At 43.8% G+C, this 24,299-nt stretch overlaps 1 protein-coding gene across 2 annotated transcripts in view; it reads left to right on the top strand.

The window, feature by feature from the left end:
- Positions 1–24,299, top strand: part of LOC311128359 (AF4/FMR2 family member 1-like) — a 73,937-nt gene that overhangs the window by 17,473 nt on the left and 32,165 nt on the right. For both annotated transcript variants that reach the window (XM_084160472.1, XM_084160471.1), the window contains exons 3-7: positions 4,121–4,987; positions 16,111–16,152; positions 16,644–16,730; positions 20,254–20,290; positions 22,898–22,958. In XM_084160472.1, the coding sequence (XP_084016598.1) occupies positions 4,121–4,987; positions 16,111–16,152; positions 16,644–16,730; positions 20,254–20,290; positions 22,898–22,958 (1,094 nt within the window). The remainder of the gene's footprint in view (positions 1–4,120; positions 4,988–16,110; positions 16,153–16,643; positions 16,731–20,253; positions 20,291–22,897; positions 22,959–24,299) is intronic.

Raw genomic sequence — 24,299 nt, 5'->3', positions numbered from 1 at the left:
AGATTAGTCCTAAATATTTCAAAAACTAAAAGCATATTATTTGGGACAAATCATTCACTAAAACCTAAACCTCAACTAAATATTGTAATGAATAATGTGGAAATTGAGCAAGTCGAGGAGACTAAATTGCTTGGAGTAACCCTAGATTGTAAACTGTCATGGTCAAAACATATTGATACAACAGTAGCTAGGATGGGGAGAAGTCTGTCTATAATAAAGCGCTGCTCTGCATTCTTAACAGCACTATCAACAAGGCAGGTCCTACGTGCCCTAGTTTTGTCACACCTGGACTACTGTTCAGTCATTTGGTCAGGTGTCACAAAGAGGGACTTAGGAAAATTGCAATTGGCTCAGAACAGGGCAGCACGGCTGGCCCTTGGATGTACACAGAGAGCTAACATTAATAATATGCATGTAAATCTCTCCTGGCTCAAAGTGGAGGAGAGATTGACTTAATCACTACTTGTATTTGTGAGAGGTATTGACATGTTGAATGCACCGAGCTTTCTGTCTGACTACTGGCACACAGCTCGGACACCCATGCATACCCCACAAGACATGCCACCAGAGGTCTCTTCACAGTCCCTAAGTCAAGAACAGACTATGGGAGGCGCACCGTACTACATAGCGCCATGACTATGCAGCAATAAAAATGTATTAAAAAAAACAGAATAAAATACACCTTATGGAACAGCGGGGACTGTGAAGCAACACATAGACACATGCAAACAAACACACAATAACATATGCACTATACACACGTACACATGGATTTTGTGCTATAGATATGTGGTAGTAGAGGCCTGAGGGCACACACTTAATATGTTGTGAAATCTGTTATGAATGTATTGTAATGTATTTTTAAAAATGTATAACTGCCTTAATTTTGCTGGACCCCAGGAAGGGTAGCTGCCTTGGCCGGTGTGGCGGTAATACGGTCACCAAGTGGCACAGCAGTCTAAGGCACTGCATCTCAGTGCTTGAGGCGTCACTACAGACCCCCTGGTTCGTTTCCAGGCTGTATCAAAACCGGCCGTGATTGGGAGTCGCATAGGGCGGCGCACAATTGGCCCAGCGTCGTCCGGGTTTGGCCGGTGTAGGCCATCATTGTAAATAAGAATTTGTTCTTAACTGACTTGCCTAGTTAAATAAAGGTTAAATAAAAAATAAAAAAACTGTACCTCAATTCTACCTCGCAAAGTTTGCATTTCCTTCTCATTTAAATTCTCAAAGTATTGCCATACAGGACTTCACTGCTGTTGCTTTCCTTTCTCTGCCATGTTTCCAATGTTAACTACGATGACTTAGTGGGAAAGAGTCGACTCCAAAATAATTGATTTCTCGACACGTCGACTCCCATTTCTGAGTGTCAAGACTCGATTCTGCTAGGAATCGACTCCTAAGAATCCTTTTTTTAGGAATGGAGGAAACTGATTAGTTGTCGTAAGCCTACCTCTGAGAACACAAACGCTTGCATCTTTCATAGCCAGCTAGCGAGGAATGGTGAGAGGGGGGAGGGGCATAGTATAGGCAGTCAGAACCATACACTAGGCTTATCTATTGGCAATCAAAAGCTATTTCTCACAATGAATGCTGTATCTTGCAGTTTATTGGCTTGCAATGTCTCGCAACATTAGTAAAGCAGGGCCTATCATCAATGAATAGGCTAGGATATTCTACATGCAACAGACCAAAGACTGAACACACACTTTCATCATTAGCGAAGAGTAAGAGCAGGTGAGCCTGCGCGAGGGAGAGGGCAGGGGGCAGGGGGCAGGGGGCAGGGGGCAGAAAGAATGTCTTGGTAATCTGTATCTCGCGTTGTCTTGTCTTGCATGACTCGCAAATTCACCAAAGTAGCCTAAAGTTTGCCTCTTCCTCTCTGGTTTTATTTAAATTACATTACTTTCCCCAGGCCTTTTTAGCGTATCATCTAGTTGGGCTATAACATGGAAAATAATATGTTTTGTGATTACTGCACTGTGATTTACATTTATTGGGGGTGTAAAATAATCGGTTAGGGATTTTTCTTAACGTTAAGTATCCCAACTTCGTTTAAACATTCACACCCCTAATTGGCCTACAGGCACCCACCAACAGAGGGTCCACAATACATGACACAGATCAATGCAAAACACTCACCAGAAAACTTGTTTTGAAACCGAATCCGTTCTGATGGCGGACATCAGACTTCACTTTCACTGTTACTGTTAGCCTAGGTTACTGTTAGCCATACTACCGGAATAGCACCCTGAAAACAACGGTTCACTGTCTGCTGTTGTGGCATTTTGCGTCATTCTGATTGGTCAATAGAGTAAAGCAAATTATTTTAAAAAGAATGTCCATCCCCCCCCAAAAAATTATATTATTCGAATAGTGAAATTATTTCAAATTCCCTTCCCTACAATGTCTGTGATCTGTCTAAGTGTTTAATGTCTGTCTGGGAGCTAAAAGAAAGTTCAGGAATTATCACAATGCAATTCTTCCTTATGATATTCTATGTAGAAAAACCCTTGCATTCTAACGAGTCCTGTGCGGCTTGTGAGCTTCGTAGAGCAAAACCGTCAACATGTGCGTGTTCATGAGAGTCTAAGCTTTCTATGACGGGTACTAATAGAACTGTAGCTCAGACGTTAGATGTTTTTGTGAGAACAACCGATTTCAGGATGTTGTCTTGTCTCTCAAACAGCACTCTAGAGCTCCCGTCTACTGCACATGCCTGCTGTTATGGGTGGCTCCAGGACAAAAAGATCCATCAAATAACATGTCCAGGAGGTTTGTAGCTGAAACGGGCGACTCATGAGGTGTTCAGAATCACTGAAATCACGGTGCCGTCTTATTGGGTCTGATGGAGTTGTCTTAGAGCATGGTCATGGTATACACTCAGTGGCCAGTTTATTATGGTTCGCTCCTACGTGAGTCACGTGGCCGTGACTTGTTATATAAAGCAGGCAGACTGGCATCGAGGCATTCAATTACTGTTCCATTGAATGATAGAGTGGGCAAAACGAGTGACCTAAACGACTTTGAGCGTGGCAGTTCCAGTATCTCAGAAATGGCCGGCCTTCTGTGCACGACAGTGTATAGGGTTTACAGAGAATGGTGCGACAAACAAAAAACAAAGTCGGCAGCAGTCCTATGGGCGAAAACCGCTTGTTGATGAGAGGTCGAAGGAGAATGGCAAGAATCGTGCAAGCTAACAGGCGGGCCACAAACTGACAAATAACGGCGCAGAATGGCATCTCGGAACGCACAACTCGTCGGTTCTTGTCACTGCTGGGCTAATGCAGCAGACGCCCACACCGTGTTCCACTCCTATCAGCTAAAAATAGGGTTGGGCGGTATCCAGAGTTTCATAACGTTTCTATACCATACTGGGGTATACGGTATTACCAAATGTGTACACAAAGGGCGCTGGATATAATTTATTTGACACATCTTAGATTTCTAATAGTTATACTTAACTTATAAGCAGTGGCATAGCACGCACCCCCCGCGAGGCAAGTGTACACTTTGGGAGAAGGGTGGCGAATCAGGACACATCCTTCCGTCTCAACCTCAGCCCAACATTTCCCTTTTCTGAGGATTTTGTTTGGAGTGACTAGTGAGCCCATACATGGAATCCAACCCCAGGGGGTAAGCTAGCTACTGTCACAGAGAGAACTTTGTCTAGTCTACCACTTTGTAATGTCACATTGGTTGGTTGCCATAAATCGTCAGCCAATATTTGATATTTTGGGCGATACATACACAGAGACGTAAAGGGCAACAGTACATTTAGATACATAACTGTTTAATCGGAAAAACATCAGCTAAACTGACATGCTTGTTTTATTTGTGAACTACAACATCACCCTCACTACATGTTACTGTCGGTTTAGTTAAAAGGTAGGCCTAGATTAGTGATACAAAGTATGCATTAGCAGTTTAGGGTCGACTTATGCAACAAGAAAGAGTGTGTAACAAGATGCTGTTGTTATTCTCTTCCTCAGTCTTATTCTGTATCATTCTTATTCATTTTCAAGGCTAACAACCATTGCAGATCTCATAAGAACCCTGTTATAATCAATTGTTTCAACACTGTCTGCAGAACCTAAATAACTTTTATTTTCTGTTTCAGACAAACAAAGGAGATGAGCTTTCCAGCCGTATACAGAGGATGCTGGGTAGTTATGAAGATGTGAACAACCCAAACCCTCATCCGTGTTTTGACAGTAGCTTCTCTAATGACCCTCCATCTCACGTCACCACAACATATAGGCGGCCATCTCACAGCCGAGACAGAGTGAAGCCTCCATTCCAGAACACTCCTCTGTACGGGGAAGGCCAGAGTGGTAGTGGTGGTCCCCCCATTAGCAGCCACTCTTCTCAGCCTCTGAAGAAGCTCCCTGGTCCCTCCTCCTCTTACACCCAGTCTTCACTGGGTTTCAGTCAGGGCCAGGCCAGCCCCGATCCCCTCAAGAGGAAATGTGAGCCCAGCCCCTGGCCAGACCTGAGGGAGTGTGCCAGTCTTCCTCCGGTCCTCTCTGCCCTGTCCCCCCCAGCTGAGCCCCTATCCCCCCTACATTCCAGTGACCCCAGCGACTCTGAGCCCCAGGACACCCCCGACAGGCACCAAGGATCCCCCCTGCACCCAAAGAGGCACCCGGCCTCCCTCCTTCACCCCAACTCCCCCATCCCCATGGAGGGGTCCCCTTTGGATGACCCTCAGAGAGACATCCCGCCTCTGACCATCGAGGGGGCAACAACCCTGCCCTCTCAGACATTCCCTCTACCACTGGCCTCTAAACCAAACCTGGTCATGCCCCAGAAGCCCACAGCCTATGTCCGGCCCATGGACGGCCAGGACCAGGTGACCATTGAGTCTCCGGACCTCAAGCCCTCTCCTGAAGACTTCCATGGGCAGTCTTATCATGAACCCTTACCAGACTTGAAAAGCACCAAGCCCAGCCTTTCTAAACTGAAGATTCCATCACAGTCTATAGAGGTAAGCAGCACACTGTTTTGTTTATAACCATGGTTGTGTGTGTGGTTCCTTATTTTGAATAGCCTATACCCCTCAAACTCAATTCTGGACCTAGAAGCCAGTTCCACTGAATTTTGTCATTGTTTCCCCTCTAATCAGGGACTGATTTAGACCTGGGACACCAGGTGTGCGCAATTAGTTATCAGGTAGAACAGAAAACCAGCAGGGTCCAGACCTCATAGGGTAAGAGTTGAGTACCAATGGCCTAAACTGTGTGAGAAATATCAGTTAATAGCAGACTCACTGAACACACAAGCAAGGGAGATTACATCTGAACACCAGAGAACTGCATTTTATGTTAAAAGAAGTTGGCGGACTTTAGATAGTGGCAAAAGTTGGTCAGCAAAAAAAACTAAACATTACGTAGCATCAATGTAACAAACCTTGAACATACCCTAAAATGTAACATGAATCAGATAAGCCTAGTTGTTGGTTAATATTGAACTTTTGGCTGCCTTGTCTTGCTCTGGAAAGTAGCACTGTGACGTTAGAGACGTAAAAATGTCATCTTAAAACTACAGACGGATTTTGGACAAAGTTGGCAGTCGTCTGTGGTTTTAATGGCTGTGTCCGAAATCTGTTGCCTACTATCCAAAACCTGTCTTGCCTACTACTTACCCCCGTCCTCTTATCTGATTATCAGCTGTTGTCAAACACACATGGGTCTGTAAAGATGCTTCTCTTCCTCAATAGTGTGCAGCAAATTCTACTAAATGAAAAGCGTAAATGACATCCTGGCATTTAAAGCGTACTAAACAAACAAACAAAAATGCACATACCTAATCAGCCTATTATTTTGAACGCAAGTATGGGTATTCGCATATGGCCAATGCGTTCAGGAACAGATTGTAGGTTAACAACACAAACCCTGTGGAGCCAGTGGAAGTCAAGCAGAACAACCCATTGTTGTCAAACCATTTGCATGCTCTAGTATAGTCCTATTCTCTCTGGGTGAATATTTCCATAATTGGCTTTGATGGGACTTGGAGAGGAGACCGCATCCTGCCTGTCTACCTGTGGGAGGACACCAACAGGAAAATAATCTGTCCTGTAACGTCAGTTAATGCACACCTGTCTCCTGTAATTATAGTTATTAGAATAGTCTCCAATGATAATTACTGTTGACTGAGACAGACAGGTGACAATTTCTCTATGGATGAATGTTTATATAAATAGCCTTACTGTTAGTGATTATCTTATGCTATCAGTGACTTGAGTCAACTTGGCTAATAGGGTACTGTGTTTTTGTAGGCCAACCAAAGTAATCCAATGCATTTATTTAGGCATTCATTTATTTGCCAGGTTTGTTACACTTTCAAATTCCCCCACTCAAGCACCTGAAGTCCCTCATCATACTTGCAGATCAGAATACATTATATTGCCCTTAAAGAGGGTGAGAGTTGAGGTGCAACCAAACATTTGTATCATCATTGAAAAGGCAAAACAATCGCTTTCCATTTAAAAACATTTATTTTATTTAAACAACTATTAAAAGCTTGACGTTTCGGCCTTCATCAGAACCCTCAGGTTGTTTTCACACTAAGAAGAGCTGAAACTTTCCCCCCTACCCCATCCAGAGAGCAGAGGACAGAAAGCTTCTGAGAGCAGAGAACTTCATAGTTGTATTAACTCTGCCTCTTATGAGGAATGTGGCCTATCCCCTGCCCTCACCCTCCCTCCCCATAGCCCAGGCTGCACCTGCAGCGGCCTTGCTCTGCTCATTGTTGGAGCTCCTGCTGTCCCTGGCACACGTAGACACAAACCCAGCAGTGCTGAATAGGCAGGGTGGCGTTTTCACCCACCGCGGGGGCTAATCCAGCACAGGATAGCTGTGCAGTGACTCATATCACTCCTCGCTCAACAAACTGAAGGGTGCACATAGACATGCCACGAATAGAGCTGACATGTCAGAGGACTCGCCTAGTCAATGTCAGAGATGCACATCTGAACTTCTAGATAATATATTGATATCTGAACGTTCCACAACATTCTGGCCTGCTGAACCCATGCAACCCTAATGTACCTTTGATTTGAATCCATAGTGAATGTCCTGGAGAGTGGGTGTCGGGTGATGTAGAGGTGTTTGGTGTTCACTCTGGGGTTTCATTGGCGTTTCTATCTTTATCAAGCTTGAAACTGCCTGCTCTCTCACTCCCTGGCTACATGAAGCATTCTGCTCTACTCTGCTGTCTAAGCCTTGCCTCGGCCATACAGAACTGTAATGTTTAAATCCCTCTGTGATAAGAATGGAATGTAGCACAGTAATCGCTCACGTTTGTTTGCATGGGCAGCTCAGATATACCCAGGACCTTAGAGTGAAGGTACTGGGAGGAAACCTTTTGGTTTAATAAGTTTCCGCATAGACCTACTAAACTAAATAAATGCCTGCTAGTGAACTGTCACAATCTTCAATATGCTCAGGAAATGTTTGCTGTTTAAATAAAGTACTTATATCAAAAGTAAAGCCAGGACTAAACATAGTCATGTTTTGGATCTGTAGCAGACATGGTGGCCATACCTTCAGCTAATGGCTACTCTTTGACTAGTGGGGAAAGTCTTCTGTGATCAGTGACGAGCCTAAAGTAAGGATGCACCGAGAAATGGGTGTGTTTGTGTGGCTTTGCACTTCAGCGAAACGCCCACACTGTCATCAGGGCCAGCAGTCTGGTGCCTGTTAACGCACACTAAAAGAGAGAAGACAATCACGGTCAGTAGTAATACAACATGGTTGATGTGGAAGCTGTTCTGTAGGCACTGGCCAAATATAAGGTAAATGGATTATATTTCATCACACCGTTGGATTCCTCTATCCCTCTAGCTAGACAGTTGTACAGGCATGCCTTAGGCCAATAATTCAATATTGAACTGCAATGCTCAAAGTAGCTAGCTACACATAAGGAATGCAGTGAAGTGGTGTTATGTTGATGTTTGTTGTTATCCAGTCCAGAGGGGTATCCTACAACGCAAGCTAGATATTGATCGTCCGCCTGCCGCTAACTAGCAGGGTTGTAACTGCGCGTGCATGTTCCACGTGGCTAGTTGAACGCCGAACTCTTCATTGAGACGATGCTGAAACATCAATCCATGGGCAAGTCAGTGCTACATTTTAATTTGTGCCAACATCAGTTAGCCCAGACTTAGCCTGCCCAGGAGCAGGTTAGTTCTGAAGGATTCGTTGCCATTAACATTGTCCTGACTAAAAAGTGAGCCACATTCGTATGACTGGTTATCTATCCCAGGTTGAACTCTTGAGTTGACCAAAGTTACCTCGCTAACTCCTCAAACCTGATTCGAACGATACCCCTCTGGTTCCTGTTTGGAAACGGTCAATGCCATTTTAGGCTACCCAAACTGTCTCCAGAATTGGTTACTGTGTGTGTTCAGCAGTAGTCTGGTGGCAGATTCTACTGTAGTATGGGGTTTGGAAAGAAGGGTGTGTCGTGTTAGTAGTCAAGATGAATCATAGTTAGACTACTGCTGAGAGAGAGTTATAGTGATCTAGAGGCATGCTCTGTCACAACATGCTCATAACAAGCTCTGATCCTCCCTTTTCTGGGGTTTTATAGTTTAACTGCTCTGTCTGTGCTGTGGTGGAGCTTTATTTTATGCATAGTTAAAGCTACTCTCCAGACCCTTCAGATCTGCAAACATTGAAGGGTTAGCCCAAAGGAGTGAATTGGATCTGGCTGCTACTCTACCAAAGGCTGCTTCATGCCCACTTGTTGGGCCACCACTCTCTCTCTCTTCACCCAGCCCCAGGTAGTCTTGTCCTGTCTCAGAGCAGCAGCAGCCTGTGCGCCCACACAGTCCTCCTTTGAGCCTTCTGTGTGTCACCCTGTTTATAAAGACTGAGGGTCTAAATTAGACTAATGACCTAGTCAGCACTGGTTGGTAAGTAATAAGTGGCTCTCCTGTCCTGGCTGTGTTTGCTGCGTTGTAGTAGAATTGTATTGTTCCTAGCTCTAACAGAGAGAAAAGCCATACCCGCCCCATGCCACCCCACATCTCCACACTTAGTGCTGTGTGTGTGTGCGTACACGTGCATATGTGTGGCAGCCAGGTAGGCAGCTATTGTGACCTCTGCTGCCTCTCTGAGAGCAGCAGCAGCAACACTCCACTCAGCCCTCCCTACAGCAACACAATACATTATCTTTGTCATCATCACCACCTTACATAACTACTGCTGTGAGCTGAGGACCACTTTAAAGTCCCCTTATCTGAAACCTGAGGAAAAAAGCAGCGAATTCTTGGATGTATATCACACTATTTTGCATGCTGAGGCTGTTGGAAAGAAGTAGTGTATCCAGGCAGTTTATAAACAAAAATGTCACTTCAAGCTATATTTTGATGGAGTACTGTAGTTGTTAGGCATTAACCACTACTTAGGCTATTATGGTGCTGTAGTCTGAGGTTAGAGCGAAGGGGAAAGGAGAAGTCTTAAAGTCTTGTCTGTGGTTTGTCAGCTCTGCTGTTCTAGGTTGGGACTAGGGTTGTATCCCAAATTGCTCGCCGCCCCCTACATAGAGCATTACTTTTGACCAGCGGGCCATACGGCCCTGGTCAAAAGTAGTGCCCTGTATAGGGAATATGGTGCGATTTGGGACACTGGGAGCTGTCATGTCTGGTTGATGAGTCGGTCTGTCTGACAGAGACACCACAAATTTGGGTAATTGGTATTTTATTAGGATCCCCATTAGCTGTTGCAAAAGCAGCAGCTACTCTTCCTGGGGTCCACACAAAACATGAAACATTACATAATGCAGAACATTAATAGACAAGAACAGCTCAAGGACAGAACTACATAATTTTTTTTTATAAAGGCACACGTAGCCTACATGTCAATACATACACACAAACTATCTAGGTCAAATAGGGGAGAGGCGTTGTGCCGTGAGGTGTTGCTTTATCTGGTTTTTTTTTTTAACCAGGTTTGCTGTTTCTGTGAGCAATATGAGATGGAAAGGAGTTCCAGTGGTGGAAAAAAAGTATTTAGTCAGCCACCAATTGTGCAAGGCCTGTAATTTTCATCATAGGTACACGTCAACTATGACAGACAAAATGAGATTTTTTTTCTCCAGAAAATCACATTGTAGGATTTTTAATGAATTTATTTGCAAATTATGGTGGAAATAAGTATTTGGTCACCTACAAACAAGCAAGATTTCTGGCTCTCACAGACCTGTAACTTCTTCTTTATGAGGCTCCTCTGTCCTCCACTCGTTACCTGTATTAATGGCACCTGTTTGAACTTGTTATCAGTATAAAAGACACCTGTCCACAACCTCAAACAGTCACACTCCAAACTCCACTATGGCCAAGACCAAAGAGCTGTCAAAGGACACCAGAAACAAAATTGTAGACCTGCACCAGGCTGGGAAGACTGAATCTGCAATAGGTAAGCACCTTGGTTTGAAGAAATCAACTGTGGGAGCAAAAATCCCAGAACCACACGGGGGGACCTAGTGAATGACCTGCAGAGAGCTGGGAACAAAGTAACAAAGCCTACCATCAGTAACACACTACGCCACCAGGGACTCAACTCCTGCAGTGCCAGACGTGTCCCCCTGCTTAAGCCAGTACATGTCCAGGCCCGTCTGAAGTTTGCTAGAGTGCATTTGGATGATCCAGAAGAGGATTGGGAGAATGTCATATGGTCAGATGAAACCAAAATAGAACTTTTTGGTAAAAACTCAACTCGTCGTGTTTGGAGGACAAAGAATGCTGAGTTGCATCCAAAGAACACCGTACCTACTGTGAAGCATGGGGGTGGAAACATCATGCTTTGGGGCTGTTTTTCTGCAAAGGGACCAGGACGACTGATCCGTGTAAAGGAAAGAATGAATGGGGCCATGTATCGTGAGATTTTGAGTGAAAACCTCCTTCCATCAGCAAGGGCATTGAAGATGAAACGTGGCTGGCTCTTTCAGCATGACAATGATCCCAAACACACTGCCCGGGCAACGAAGGAGTGGCTTCGTAAGAAGCATTTCAAGGTCCTGGAGTGGCCTAGCCAGTCTCCAGATCTCAACCCCATAAAAAATCTTTGGAGGGAGTTGAAAGTCCGTGTTGCCCAGCGACAGCCCCAAAACATCACTGCTCTAAGAGGAGATCTGCATGGAGGAATGGGCCAAAATACCAGCAACAGTGTGTGAAAACCTTGTGAAGACTTACAGAAAACGTTTGACCTGTGTCATTGCCAACAAAGGGTATATAACAAAGTATTGAGAAACTTTAGTTATTGACCAAATACTTATTTTCCACCATAATTTGCAAATAAATTCATTAAAAATCCTACAATGTGATTTTCTGGATTTTTTTTCCTCATTTTGTCTGTCATAGTTGACGTGTACCTATGATGAAAATTACAGGCCTCTCATCTTTTTAAGTGGGAGAACTTGCACAATTGGTGGCTGACTAAATACTTTTTTTCCCCACTGTATAATACTGTACGTGGAGACAGTTTTTAATTAAAAGTACTGCAGCAATGAACTCACTGTTATGTGTAAAGGGGGGGGGGGGGGGGTGCACAACCAATGCATGGGGGGTTTATATACACTGAACAAAAATATAAACGCAGCATATAAAGTGCTGGTCCCATGCTTCCTGAGCTGAAATAAAAGATCCCAGAAATGTTCCATATGCACAAAAAGGTTATTTCTCTTTGTGCAGAAATTGGTTTACATCCCTGTTATTGAGCATTTTTGCCTTTGTCAAGATAATCCATCCACCTGACAGGTGTGGCATATCAAGAAGCTGATTAAACAGCATGATCATTACACAGGTGCACCCTGTGCTGAGGACAATAAAAGGCCACTCTAAAAAGTGTAGTTTTGTCACACAACACAATGCCACAGATGTCTCAAGTTTTGGGGGAGTGTGCAATTGGCATGCTGACTGTAGGAATGTCCACCAGCTCCAACGTCGTTTTAGAGAATTTGGCAGTACGTCCAACCGGCCTCACAACCGCAGACCACATGTACAGTGGGGAAAAAAAGTAATTAGTCAGCCACCAATTGTGCATGTTCTCCCACTTAAAAAGATGAGAGAGGCCTGTAATTTTCATCATAGGTACACGTCAACTATGACAGACAAAATGAGAATTTCTTTCTCCAGAAAAACACATTGTAGGATTTTTTATGAATTTATTTGCAAATTATGCTGGAAAATAAGTATTTGGTCAATAACAAAAGTTTCTCAATACTTTGTTATATACCCTTTGTTGGCAATGACACAGGTCAAACGTTTTCTGTAAGTCTTCACAAGGTTTTCACACACTGTTGCTGGTATTTTGGCCCATTCCTCCATGCAGATCTCCTCTAGAGCAGTGATGTTTTGGGGCTGTCGCTGGGCAACACAGACTTTCAACTCCCTCCAAAGATTTTCTATGGGGTTCAGATCTGGAGACTGGCTAGGCCACTCCAGGACCTTGAAATGCTTCTTACGAAGCCACTCCTTCGTTGCCCGGGCGGTGTGTTTGGGATCATTGTCATGCTGAAAGACCCAGCCACGTTTCATCTTCAATGCCCTTGCTGATGGAAGGAGGTTTTCACTCAAAATCTCACAATACATGGCCCCATTCATTCTTTCCTTTACATGGATCAGTCGTCCTGGTCCCTTTGCAGAAAAACAGCCCCAAAGCATGATGTTTCCACCCCCATGCTTCACAGTAGGTATGGTGTTCTTTGGATGCAACTCAGCATTCTTTGTCCTCCAAACATGACGAGTTGAGTTTTTACCAAAAAATTCTATTTTGGTTTCATCTGTCCATATGACATTCTCCCAATCCTCTTCTGGATCATCCAAATGCACTCTAGCAAACTTCAGACGGGCCTGGACATGTACTGGCTTAAGCAGGGGGACACGTCTGGCACTGCAGGATTTGAGTCACTGGCGGCGTAGTGTGTTACTGATGGTAGGCTTTGTTACTTTGGTCCCAGCTCTCTGCAGGTCATTCACTAGGTCCCCCCGTGTGGTTCTTGTGATCATTTTGACCCCACGGGGTGAGATCTTGCGTGGAGCCCCAGATCGAGGGAGATTATCAGTGGTCTTGTATGTCTTCCATTTCCTAATAATTGCTCCCACAGTTGATTTCTTCAAACCAAGCTGCTTACCTATTGCAGATTCAGTCTTCCCAGCCTGGTGCAGGTCTACAATTTTGTTTCTGGTGTCCTTTGACAGCTCTTTGGTCTTGGCCATAGTGGAGTTTGGAGTGTGACTGTTTGAGGTTGTGGACAGGTGTCTTTTATACTGATAACAAGTTCAAACAGGTGCCATTAATACAGGTAACGAGTGGAGGACAGAGGAGCCTCTTAAAGAAGAAGTTACAGGTCTGTAAGAGCCAGAAATCTTGCTTGTTTGTAGGTGACCAAATACTTATTTTCCACCATAATTTGCAAATATATTCATAAAAAATCCTACAATGTGATTTTCTGGATTTTTTTTCCTCAATTTGTCTGTCATAGTTGACGTGTACCTATGATGAAAATTACAGGCCTCTCTCATCTTTTTAAGTGGGAGAACTTGCACAATTGGTGGCTGACTAAATACTTTTTTTCCCCACTGTATGTGGGCGAGCGGTTTGCTGATGTCAACTTTGTGAACAGCCAATGGTGGCGGTGGGGTTATAGTATGGGCAGCGAACACAATTGCATTTATCGATGGCAATTTGAATGCACAGAGATACCGTGATGAGATCCTGAGGCCCATTGTCGTGCCATTCATCCGCCGCAATCACCTCATGTTTCAGCATTATAATGCACGGCCCCATATCGCAAGGATCTGTACACAATGCCTGGAAGCTGAAAATGTCCCAGTTGGCCTGCATACTCACCAGACATGTCACCAATTGAGCATGTTTGGGAGGCTCTAGATCAACGTATACGACAGCGTGTTCCAGTTCCCGCCATTGAAGAGGAATGGGACAACATTCCACAGGCCACAATCAACAGCCTGATCAACTCTATGTGAAGAAGATGTGCCATGTTCCATGAGGCAAATGGTGGTCTCATCAGATACTGACTGGTTTTCTGATCCACCTCCCTAACTTTTGTGACCAACAGATGCATATCTGTATTCCCAGTCATGTGAAATCCATAGATTAGGGCCTAATTTATTTATTTCAATTGACTGATTTCCTTATGAACTGTAAACCAATAAAATCTTTGAAATTGTAGCATGTTGCATTTTATATTTTTGTTCAGTGTAAAAGTCTCATTAAAGTGTGGCTACATTTTCTGGCGCCTCCCTCATGTCAGCATCGGTTTGGACATTAGGATATAGCCTCCTGTCAGTTGGGGCCTCCTGTAGCTCAGTTGGTAGAGCATGGCGCTTGCAACGCCAGGGTTGTGGGTTCGATTCTCACAGGGGGCCAGTATGAAAAATGTATGCACTCACTAACTGTAAGTCGCTCTGGATAAGAGCATCTGCTAAATGACTAAAATGAAAATGTAAAATGTAGCCAATATGCATGTCACCTACACGTTGACATGTAGGCATTTCTATTTATGTAGGCTACATGAAAAATAGGTTTGAATATTATTCCAATAATAATCTGATCCAGTTCTGATTGGCGTAATTGTTTGATATTGTGATTATTATTATTTTCTACTCCAAATTAAATCTATATTCTTCTTGTCTGACAATTTTTTTTTTTTACTTGACCCAGATGAGAACAAGCGTTAATGTCGAGCCCTGCCAAATCTTCTTTAAAGTTTCTTAGGCCTTGTCTAGACTTGACAGTTCATGCAGCTTTTGTATTCTGATAATGGAATTCCGAACACGTCATGCATCTACATTTTACATGTGTCCACATTGTCTGTTCCCGCGCTATATTCATATGCCAGTATGCATTCAAGAAACGGTCGAATTGGCAAAATATGATAACACAACAACAGCTGATGGCAGAAGCTAACTACTGTAGCTAAGTAGCCAGCTAACCTCTGTAGCTAGCAAGCAATGCTAAAGGAATTGCAAACAAGTTAGCACAACTCTAGCCAAACAAAGAAAATGTTTTTCTAAATATTAGCTAGCTGGCTAGCAAACACGTTCCCAACACACTAGGAACGTATTTCCTCCAACGTTATGATAAGGTGCTTCTCGGTCCCAAAACACAAGTTTCCTGAGACTTTTGGGAGGAGTGCTGATGACGTCACCCACTGTATGCGCTTTCGGTAGCCTAATTTGCATCCAGACTAAAGAGAAATCCCAAACAGGTCTGAACACAATCAGACCACAGAGACTTTTGTGCGTCTAGACCCCTCTTTTTAATGCGAGCTTCGTATTCTGATAGCAGAAGTTGCATGTAAGTGTCAAGTGCAGACACGACCTTAGTTTGTACTGTATAGGCTACTAAAATATGTCAGTTGAAATTTTAATGTTTAACTTAACTGCCTAGCTCGGCTGACTATCGGCTGAAGTGACATCAGAACGGAGATGTTTGTGTTGTCAGAATGTGTCCCAGAATGTTAATCTGATAAAATAATTTGATGCACGCTGCATCATTCCTGGATGGCTGCCTTGTTTACGTTCCTGTAAATCTATTGGCCAAAAACATTTTTGTTTTAATGAGCAGCAACTTAAAACGTTCCTGTAATTGTTTTAATTATCTCATGTCTTTTCACATTATCTTTTTCTTTGACAAATTAACTGAATAAAATGGACATTTAGGCTGTTAAAATATGAAAAGTAACCCTACACTCAAAAAGGCAGATTCTGGGATTGGTGGAACTTGAACTGAAATTCTGTGACCACACACTCACCCTCTCCAAGCCTCAGTCTAACCTCTGAGAAGGCCCTTCTCCTCAAGCTTACTGGACTGTATCAGGTGTGAGGTCACACAAGGGTTCACTCTGTGCCTGCCTTTCTGCTTCTGCGGCTCTGTGTGTGTGTGTGTGTGTGTGTGTGTGTGTGTGTGTGTGTGTGTGTGTGTGTGTGTGTGTGTGTGTGTAGGCACGTGTAAGTGAAAGTCACATGGTCATAGTGGTTTCATAGTATAGACCACCATGCCTGTGTTGTGTTCAAGCTTCCCCTCTTGGCTGATTTCTGTGTCACTCAAACAGTGTTGTGCTCCTCTCTCTGCCTTCCAGACTCTGTCAAATGAAGCTCACTGTGTGGAGGACATTCTGAGGGTAAGTTGTCCCTAAATCTTTACTTACAGCTGTAATCAATCCTACAGACTTGAGAGGTGGTGGTTGCTCAGTTTGTTTGTCAGTGCTATTATCATCATGATCAATGTTGGGTTGCTAAAGAGGGATCAGTTGCTGAGCACACGGCCGCTTTTCACATTCCTGTGTTAAATCCAACTCATGTTTACAGAGCAAGCTACTGTAGCATGCATTCTGGACAGAAGACCGCTTAATGTGCTGTATGAATCAGTCATAATGGTTCTGCTGTGTGGTGTAGTTAGTCCTCCTCTCTGGGTCTTAGAAGTTGACTTGGTAGGAGGGCACAGTGAACTCTAGTACACAATCTTTATTTTTATTTTACCAGGTTGGTCTCATTGAGATTTAAAAATCTATTTTGCAAGAGAGACCTGGCCATCTGTATTTACTATGGGGCTCTAATGGCCTAGCTAATACTTATTTTCACAACTCTCTCTCGCTCGCGCTCTCTCCTTCAGGAAATGACCCACTCCTGGCCTCCTCTCCTGACTGCCATCCACACACCCAGCACATCTGAGCCCTCCAAGTTCTCCTTCCCAGTCAAGGTGAGGTCCCTCTCAGCTCATTGAGCTGCTAAAACTTTTACAACTCCACTCCTTTTGTTTCTCTATACTCCATTGTATAAGCTTTAGGTATTTGCATAACCTAAAAAACTTCAGGCAATGTGCTTTACTGTACTAGCAACGTAGACTCCCCAAATCAATTTCCCCTCATCTTACGCATGTTCGACTTAGTCACAGACAGTGTTGCACAACACCTACACCACATACACTACCGTTCAAAAGTTTGGGGTCACTTAGAAATGTCCTTGTAATCTAAAGAAAAGCATTTTTTTTGTCCATTTAAAATAACATCAAATTGATCAGAAATACAGTGTAGACATTGTTAATGTTGTAAATGGCTATTGTAGCTGGAAACGGCTGATTTTTAATGGAATATCTACATAGGTGTACAGAGGCCCATTATCAGCAACCATCAGTCCTGTGTTCCAATGGCACGTTGTGTTTGCTAATCCAAGTTTATCATTTTAAAAGGCTAATTGATCATTAGAAAACCCTTTTGCAGTTATGTTAGCACAGCTGAAAACTGTTGTGCTGATTTAAAGAAGCAATAAAACCTTCTTGAGACTAGTTGAGTATCTGGAGCATCAGCAATTGTGGGTTCGATTACAGGCTCAAAATGGCCAGAAACAAAAAACTTTCTTCTGAAACTCGTCAGTCTATTCTTGTTCTGAGAAATGAAGGCTATTCCATGTGAGAAATTGCCAAGAAACTGAAGATCTCGTGTGTACTACTCCCTTCACAGAACAGCGCAAACTGGCTCTAACCAGAATAGAAAGAGGAGTGGGAGGCCCCGGTGCACAACTGAGCAAGAGGACAAATACATTAGAGTGTCTAGTTTGAGAAACAGACACCTCACAGGTTCTCAACTGACAGCTTCATTAAATAGTACCCGCAAAACACCAGTCTCAACGTCAACAGTGAAGAGGCGACTCCAGGATGCTGACCTTCTAAGCAGAGTTGCAAAGAAAAAGCCATATCTCAGACTGGCCAATAAAAAGAAAAGATTAAGATGGGCAAAAGAACACAGACACTGGACAGAGGAAGATTGGAAAAAAGTGTTATGGACAGACAAATCGAAGTTTGACGTGTTCGGATCACAAACAAGAACATTTGTGAGACACAGACCAAATGAAAAGATGCTGGAGGAGTGCTTGATGCAATCTGTCAAGGATGGTGGAGGCAATGTGATGGTCTGGGGGTGCTTTGGTGGTGGTAAATTAGGAGATTTGTACAGGGTGAAAGGGATCTTGAAGAAGGAAGGCTATCACTCTATTTTGCAATGCCATACCCTGTGGACGGCGCTTGATTGGAGCCAATTTCCTCCTACAACAGGACAATGACCCAAAGCACAGCTCCAAACTATGCAAGAACTATTTAGGGAAGAAGCAGTCAGCTGGTATTCTGTCTATAATGGAGTGGCCAGCAGTCACCGGATCTCAACCCTATTGAGCTGTTGTGGGAGCAGCTTGCCCATCAAGCCAATCCAACTTGTGGGAGGTGCTTCAGGAAGCATGGGGTGAAATCTCTTCAGATTACCTCAACAAATTGACAACTAGAATGCCAAAGGTCTACAAGGCTGTAATTGCTGCAAATGGAGGATTCTTTGACAAAAGCAGTTTGAAGGACACAATTATTTCAATTAGAAATCATTATTTCTAACCTTGTCAATGACTACATTTTCTATTCATTTTGCTATATTTCCTATTCGAACTCATTTCATGTATGTTTTCATGGAAAACAAGGACATTTCTAAGTGGCCCCAAACCTTTGAACAGTAGTGTACATTATGTCCGTTAATCATCAGTGTTGTTATAGATTACAAGGGAATGCATAAAACACCTCTGTGTGTGTGTGCATTCACTGTGTTTGTGTTCACTGTTATCCCGTTCATACCAAGATGAAAAACTGCCAACTTTAGCATTCCGCCAACTTTTCTTTATATCTGAAAGGTATTGCCGGTAACAAAGTACTTTTATTTCCGCCAATCGGTATTATGTTTAAAAGTCCCGCCAACGCCTCAGTATAAAACGTCACCTTTCATCTTACTGGCTTTGGCATGCATTAAATCATGAACATTCTATTGTTTTCTGACGTCAAACTTCTCCTTGTCAATCACAAAGCTTCACAAAAATCCATTTGTTTTACATTTATGTAGTTCTGTCCTTGAGCTGTTCTTGTCTATTGTCACAGAAATGCTTTGGCATTTAGCCTGGGCAATTTAGCTTTGGCAATTTGCACATTGCCATTTCATCTTGACTTTGACAGGTAAATATTTAAAGGCCCTAATATTTAGCTAATAAATTATGGGTTAATATGCATAAGTTCCTAACTTGGCCTATAGGCACTGGACGGCTATCCGTTCCAAACTTTTTAAATTGTATTTCCAAGCACTAGCATTTCGACCAATTTTATAAGTTGGTTTAGATAGAACTCTTCCACTCACTGGCTGAGAATAAAGATAAATATGGTGGCTCCCTTTGCCCTGGAAGAAGTAGTGTTCATTTATCTATCTCTTAAACAATGTAAACTACGCTTTGGTCCCATTGTTGCTCACACAATTTATATTTGGTGCAAAATTGAAAAACTATGCAACTGCCATGCCCAGACTCCAATATTGAACAATAATGCCTTGCGATCTGGAGGACGGCCTTTTACATCACCCCAATGGTCCAAATGTGGTAAATGTACCCTTGGCGATATCATGGATAGTAATGGTTTGAAGACATTCCAAGATCTGAAAGAAGCAGCTATGCTGGCCTATTGAGTTCCATGGGAAACCCAGCTGTCGAACCATCCAATGATGGCATTTGTAAGCAGATTATCTGGTCTCCCGAAGGACTAATCTCTGTAATATATAAACAACTATTGGAAAACTCATACTCTGAGCTTGCCATTAAAAAAGTATGGGCCGCAGATCTATGCATCCAATAACAATCAAAACAACAGGTTGTAATGTCAATAATTTGAAGAGGAGATTAATAGAGTTAAAGGTGTATTTCAGGATATTTAAATTATCCTAGCTGGGGTTTCTAAAGTGATGATTGACAGATACAAAATAACGAACTATTGATTTCATTTGCATGGCACAGCCATGTAGCCTATAGGTTACACAGACCAGTAACATAATTAAACTCAAAATATGCCATTCTATTCTTTTGAAAATACATTTGCTTAGTCTTATGTTTCTTAGGACCTGCCTAAAATAATTAATAATGGATTTCTTTGTGATTGTGTATATTCAATGGATTTTTATTAAAATAAACACCCATCCACAACGGACCACGCCTACTTCCACTCGTCAACGGTGTCGGCATGCGCACAGGATGTAAAAGGCTTATGCCGGCAAGAATATGGTAAAAATGGGACTGTTTGAAAGGGGGTCATATAAACATTGTCCCGTTTTTTTTTTTACAGGCAACATACTGTAAATCCTGTGTGGAAAAGCGTATCTGTGTGTGTTTACTGTGTGTGTCACTAAGGCTTTTTCTACTTTGTCCCCTCACAGGAAGCACAGCATGTCCCACCTGCATTTCCAGGACAAAGTAAGTCAATGTGGGGGAATGGGAGTCTACACTCACTTGGTTTATCATATTACATGCATCACGTTTAAAACACTAGCTTAGCAGTGTTTCTCTGAGAACAAACTGCCCCCTGGCCTCTGAAATGAGGCTATGTTAGCTCATTTGACAGTTGATGGGGGTCGCTCTCTCTCTACAGCCCCATTTCCATGATTGTGCTATAAATGCCAGCTGGGCTTGCTCTCACTCTTTTAGTCTCTCTCTTTCTCTCTCTCTCTCTCTCTCTCTCTCTCTCTCTCACACGCTACCTCTCTCTCCTCCCCCCCCCCTCTCTCAACCCACCACAACACTAGGGGTAAAAAAAAAAATCCCTCTGGCATCAGCTTGTGTTATCCTCATCAGAGAGTTAAAACCTCCTGTTGCCGTTTAACATCAAAGCCACTGGAGAATGGTATCTTCCTCTGCTGCAGTGGCACTCTTTCTCTTCTCTATATCCATCTCTCTCTCTCTCTCTCTTCATCTCTGCTAGACTTCATCACAAACAGTTGAGCCTCTCGTCCCCCAGAGTTAGAAAGTCATTGATCACAGCCATGTTGTTCATCTCCCATCCATTGAACTGGCCGGCCAATAAATAATAAACCTCCCAAATGAGCTCAGCTCTTGCCCCTGGGTCTTTAAGGTTTTATTGACCTATTCCTTCCCTCTCCTAACCTCACTAATTGGGGATCAGCCGTGATGTTGCTGCTGAAGGGGTGTGTCCTATCTACTGGGTTTTAGTAAGGGGGTGTGTCCTATATCCTATGATCTGTGTTTTAGTAAGGGGCAATGTTCTCTCAAAAAATTTTCAGCACTGAACAGAATTTCAGGTCTGCTGTGCGCCAAATTCTGTGCAACTTCCAGCGCACGTTTACTGTGAACACTGAAAAAAGTATGTGGACACCCCTTCAAATTAGTGGATTTGTCTATTTCAGCCACACCCGTTGCTGACAGGTGTATAAAATCGAGCACACAGCCATGCAATCTCCATAGACAAACATTGGCAGTAGGATTGCCCGTACTGAAGAGCTCAATGACTTTCAACGTGGCACCGTCATAGGATGCCACCTTGCCAACAAGTTAGTTCTTCAAATTTCTGCCCTGCTAGAGCTGCCCCAGTCAACTGTAAGTGCTGTTATTGTGAAGTGGAAACGTCTAGGAGCAACAACGGCTCAGCCGCGAAGTGGTAGGCCACACCACACAAGCTCACAGAATGGGACAGCAGAGTGCTGTTGTGCGTAAAAATCATCTGTCCTCGGTTGCAACACTCACAACCGAGTTCCAAACTGCCTCTGGAAGCAACGTCAGCATAAGAACTGTTTGTCGAGAGCGTCATAAAATTGGTTTCCATGGCCGAGCAGTCGCACACAAGCCTAAGATCACCATGTGCAATGCCAATCATCGGCTGGAGTGGTGTAAAGCTCGCCGCCGTTGGACTCAGGAGCACGCTTCATCTGGCAGTCTGACGGACTAATCTGGGTTTGGTGGATGCCAGGAGAACGCTACCTGCCCCAATGCATAGTTAGGTGGAGGAGGAATAATGGTTTTTCATGGTTCGGGCAATGCCCCTTAGTTCCAGTGAAGGGAAATCTTAACGCTACAGCATACAATGACATTCTAACGATTCTGCGCTTCCAACTTTGTGGCAACAGTTTGGGGAAGGCCTTTTCCTGTTTCAGCATGACAATGCCTCCATGCACAAAGTGAGGTCCATACAGAAATGTTTTTTTCGAGATCGGTGTGGATGAACTTGACTGGCCTGCACAGAGCCCTGACATCAACCCCGTTGAACACCTTTGGGATGAATTGGAACGCCGACTGCGAGCCAGGCCTAATCGCCCAACATCAGTGCCCGACCTCACTAATGCTCTTGAGGCTGAATGGAAGCAAGTCCCCACAGCAATGTTGCAACATCTAGTGGAAAGACTTCCCAGAAGAGTGGAGGCTGTTATAGCAGTAAAGGGGGGACCAACTCCATATTAATGCCCATGACTTTGGAATTAGATGTTCGACGAGCAGGTGTCCACGTACTTTTGGCCATGTAGTGTATCTATAACTGGGCAAACTAGCAAAGGATATGAACAAATGTGCAAACGTGGCTACATGCAGCTCTCACTTTGATATCAAAACAAGTGCATCTACACACGACCGCTCATGCAGTTCAAAGTGAATGGCACAGATCCATGTATGGCAATGGTCTATTTGCATATAGGCCTACTGCAACTGAATGGTTATGCCACACTGGTTTGTGTAGAATACCAGCTGAGTCGTGCATGTCAATGCAATAGAATCCTACTCCGATGCGTTCTGCCTACAACAAAATCTCTTGCATAGTTAGTTTGTTTCGGTATGTTGCTTTGGAAGTGGCTAATAATACGTTGATTCGATCTCAATTCCCACAGTAAAGGGAATCATTGACAGAGTTAATTAAGGGGGAAAACTCTCAAGTCAACTTTCCAATCTCGTGCGCAGGCTGATATTTCTTCTGCAGGTCAGTCCCGAGTGTGAGCAGCTTAGAGTGAATATTGGTAAGGGGGTGTATCCAATCATCTGTCTTTTAGTAATGATGTTTGGTGTTATTTTATCTCTTCCCAGAACACTATGGATCACCTCCACCAGCCCCTTCCTCCACAATCATCTGTCAACAGAGCTCATCGTGAGTATACTTTCACCCTCTGTCATGTCCCCAATGTGTACTAATTTCCCCAAAGTGGGGCCACAGTGTGCCCTCGTCTCTCATTGGGGTTGAAAAGGTTGCAGTGTGATCCTCTGTGGCCTGAGAGAACATCCAGGGGGAGGAGGTATTGTGTGTGTGTGTGTGTGTGTGTGTGTGTGTGTGTGTGTGTTTGTTCGTTATGCAGTGAGTCCAGAACAGTGCAGGCCGTGTATTAGATTATGTCATAGACTCTTCAGATATATCACCCTGCTATCAGATTACAGAGAGAGGTTGCAGCAGCAGGGACACATAGCAGGAGTCTACTCACGTGTGTGGGTGTGTTCTTCACATGCGTGCCACAGACAAGTCTCGTGTCGCTTTCTCTCATATTACACAGTCACCGGCAGACTGTGTCATAACACAGCACAGTTTCACAGTTTTCTATCTAAAAACCTACCTATTTATCGTAGCTGAAATAAAAGATCCCAGCCATTTTCCATATGCACAAAAGGCTTATTTCTCACAAATGTTGTGCACAAATTGGTTTACATTCTTGTTAGTGAGCATTTCTCCTTTGCCAAGATAATCCATCCACCTGACAGGTGTTGCATATCAAGAAGCATGAGCATTACAGAATTGCACTTTGTGCTTGGGACAATAAAAGGCCACTCTAAAATGTGCAGTTTTGTCACAACACAATGCCACCAATGTCTCAAGTTTTGAGGGAGCGTTCAATTGGCATGCTGACTGCAGGAATGTCCACCAGAGCTGTTGCCAGAGAATTGAATGGTCATTTCTCTACCATAAGCCGTAAGCTGTACGTCGAACTGGCCTCACAACCGCAGACCACGTGTAACCACGTCAGCCCAGGACCTCCACATCCGGCTTCTTCACCTGCGGAATCATCTGAGACCAGCCACCTGGACAGCTGCTGAAATTGTGGGTTTTCCAACAGAATAATTTCTGCACAAACTGTCAGAAACCGTCTCATGGAAGCTCATCTGCATGCTTGTCGTCCACACCATGGTCTTGACCTGCCTGCAGTTTAGCGTCGTAACCGACTTCAGTGGGCAAATGCTCACCTCGATTGCCACTGGCACGCTGGAGAAGTGTGCTCGTCACGGATGAATCCCAGTTTCAACTGTGCCGGGCAGATGGCAGAAAGCGTGTATGGCGTTGTGTAGGTGAGCGGTTTGCTGATGTCAGCGTTGTGAACAGAGTGCCCCATGGTGGGGTTATGGTATGGGTAGGCATAAGCTACGGACAACCAACACAATTGCATTTTATCTATGGCAATTTAAATGCACAGATACCGTGACGAGAATGGCCCATTGTCGTGCC

This window comes from Coregonus lavaretus (genome assembly GCF_964263955.1).
Source record: "Coregonus lavaretus genome assembly, chromosome: 4".
In the NCBI taxonomy this organism is placed as follows: domain Eukaryota; kingdom Metazoa; phylum Chordata; class Actinopteri; order Salmoniformes; family Salmonidae; genus Coregonus; species Coregonus lavaretus.
The sequence above is the reverse complement of the archived record's forward strand: the minus strand, read 5'-3'. Positions and strand labels throughout refer to the sequence as shown.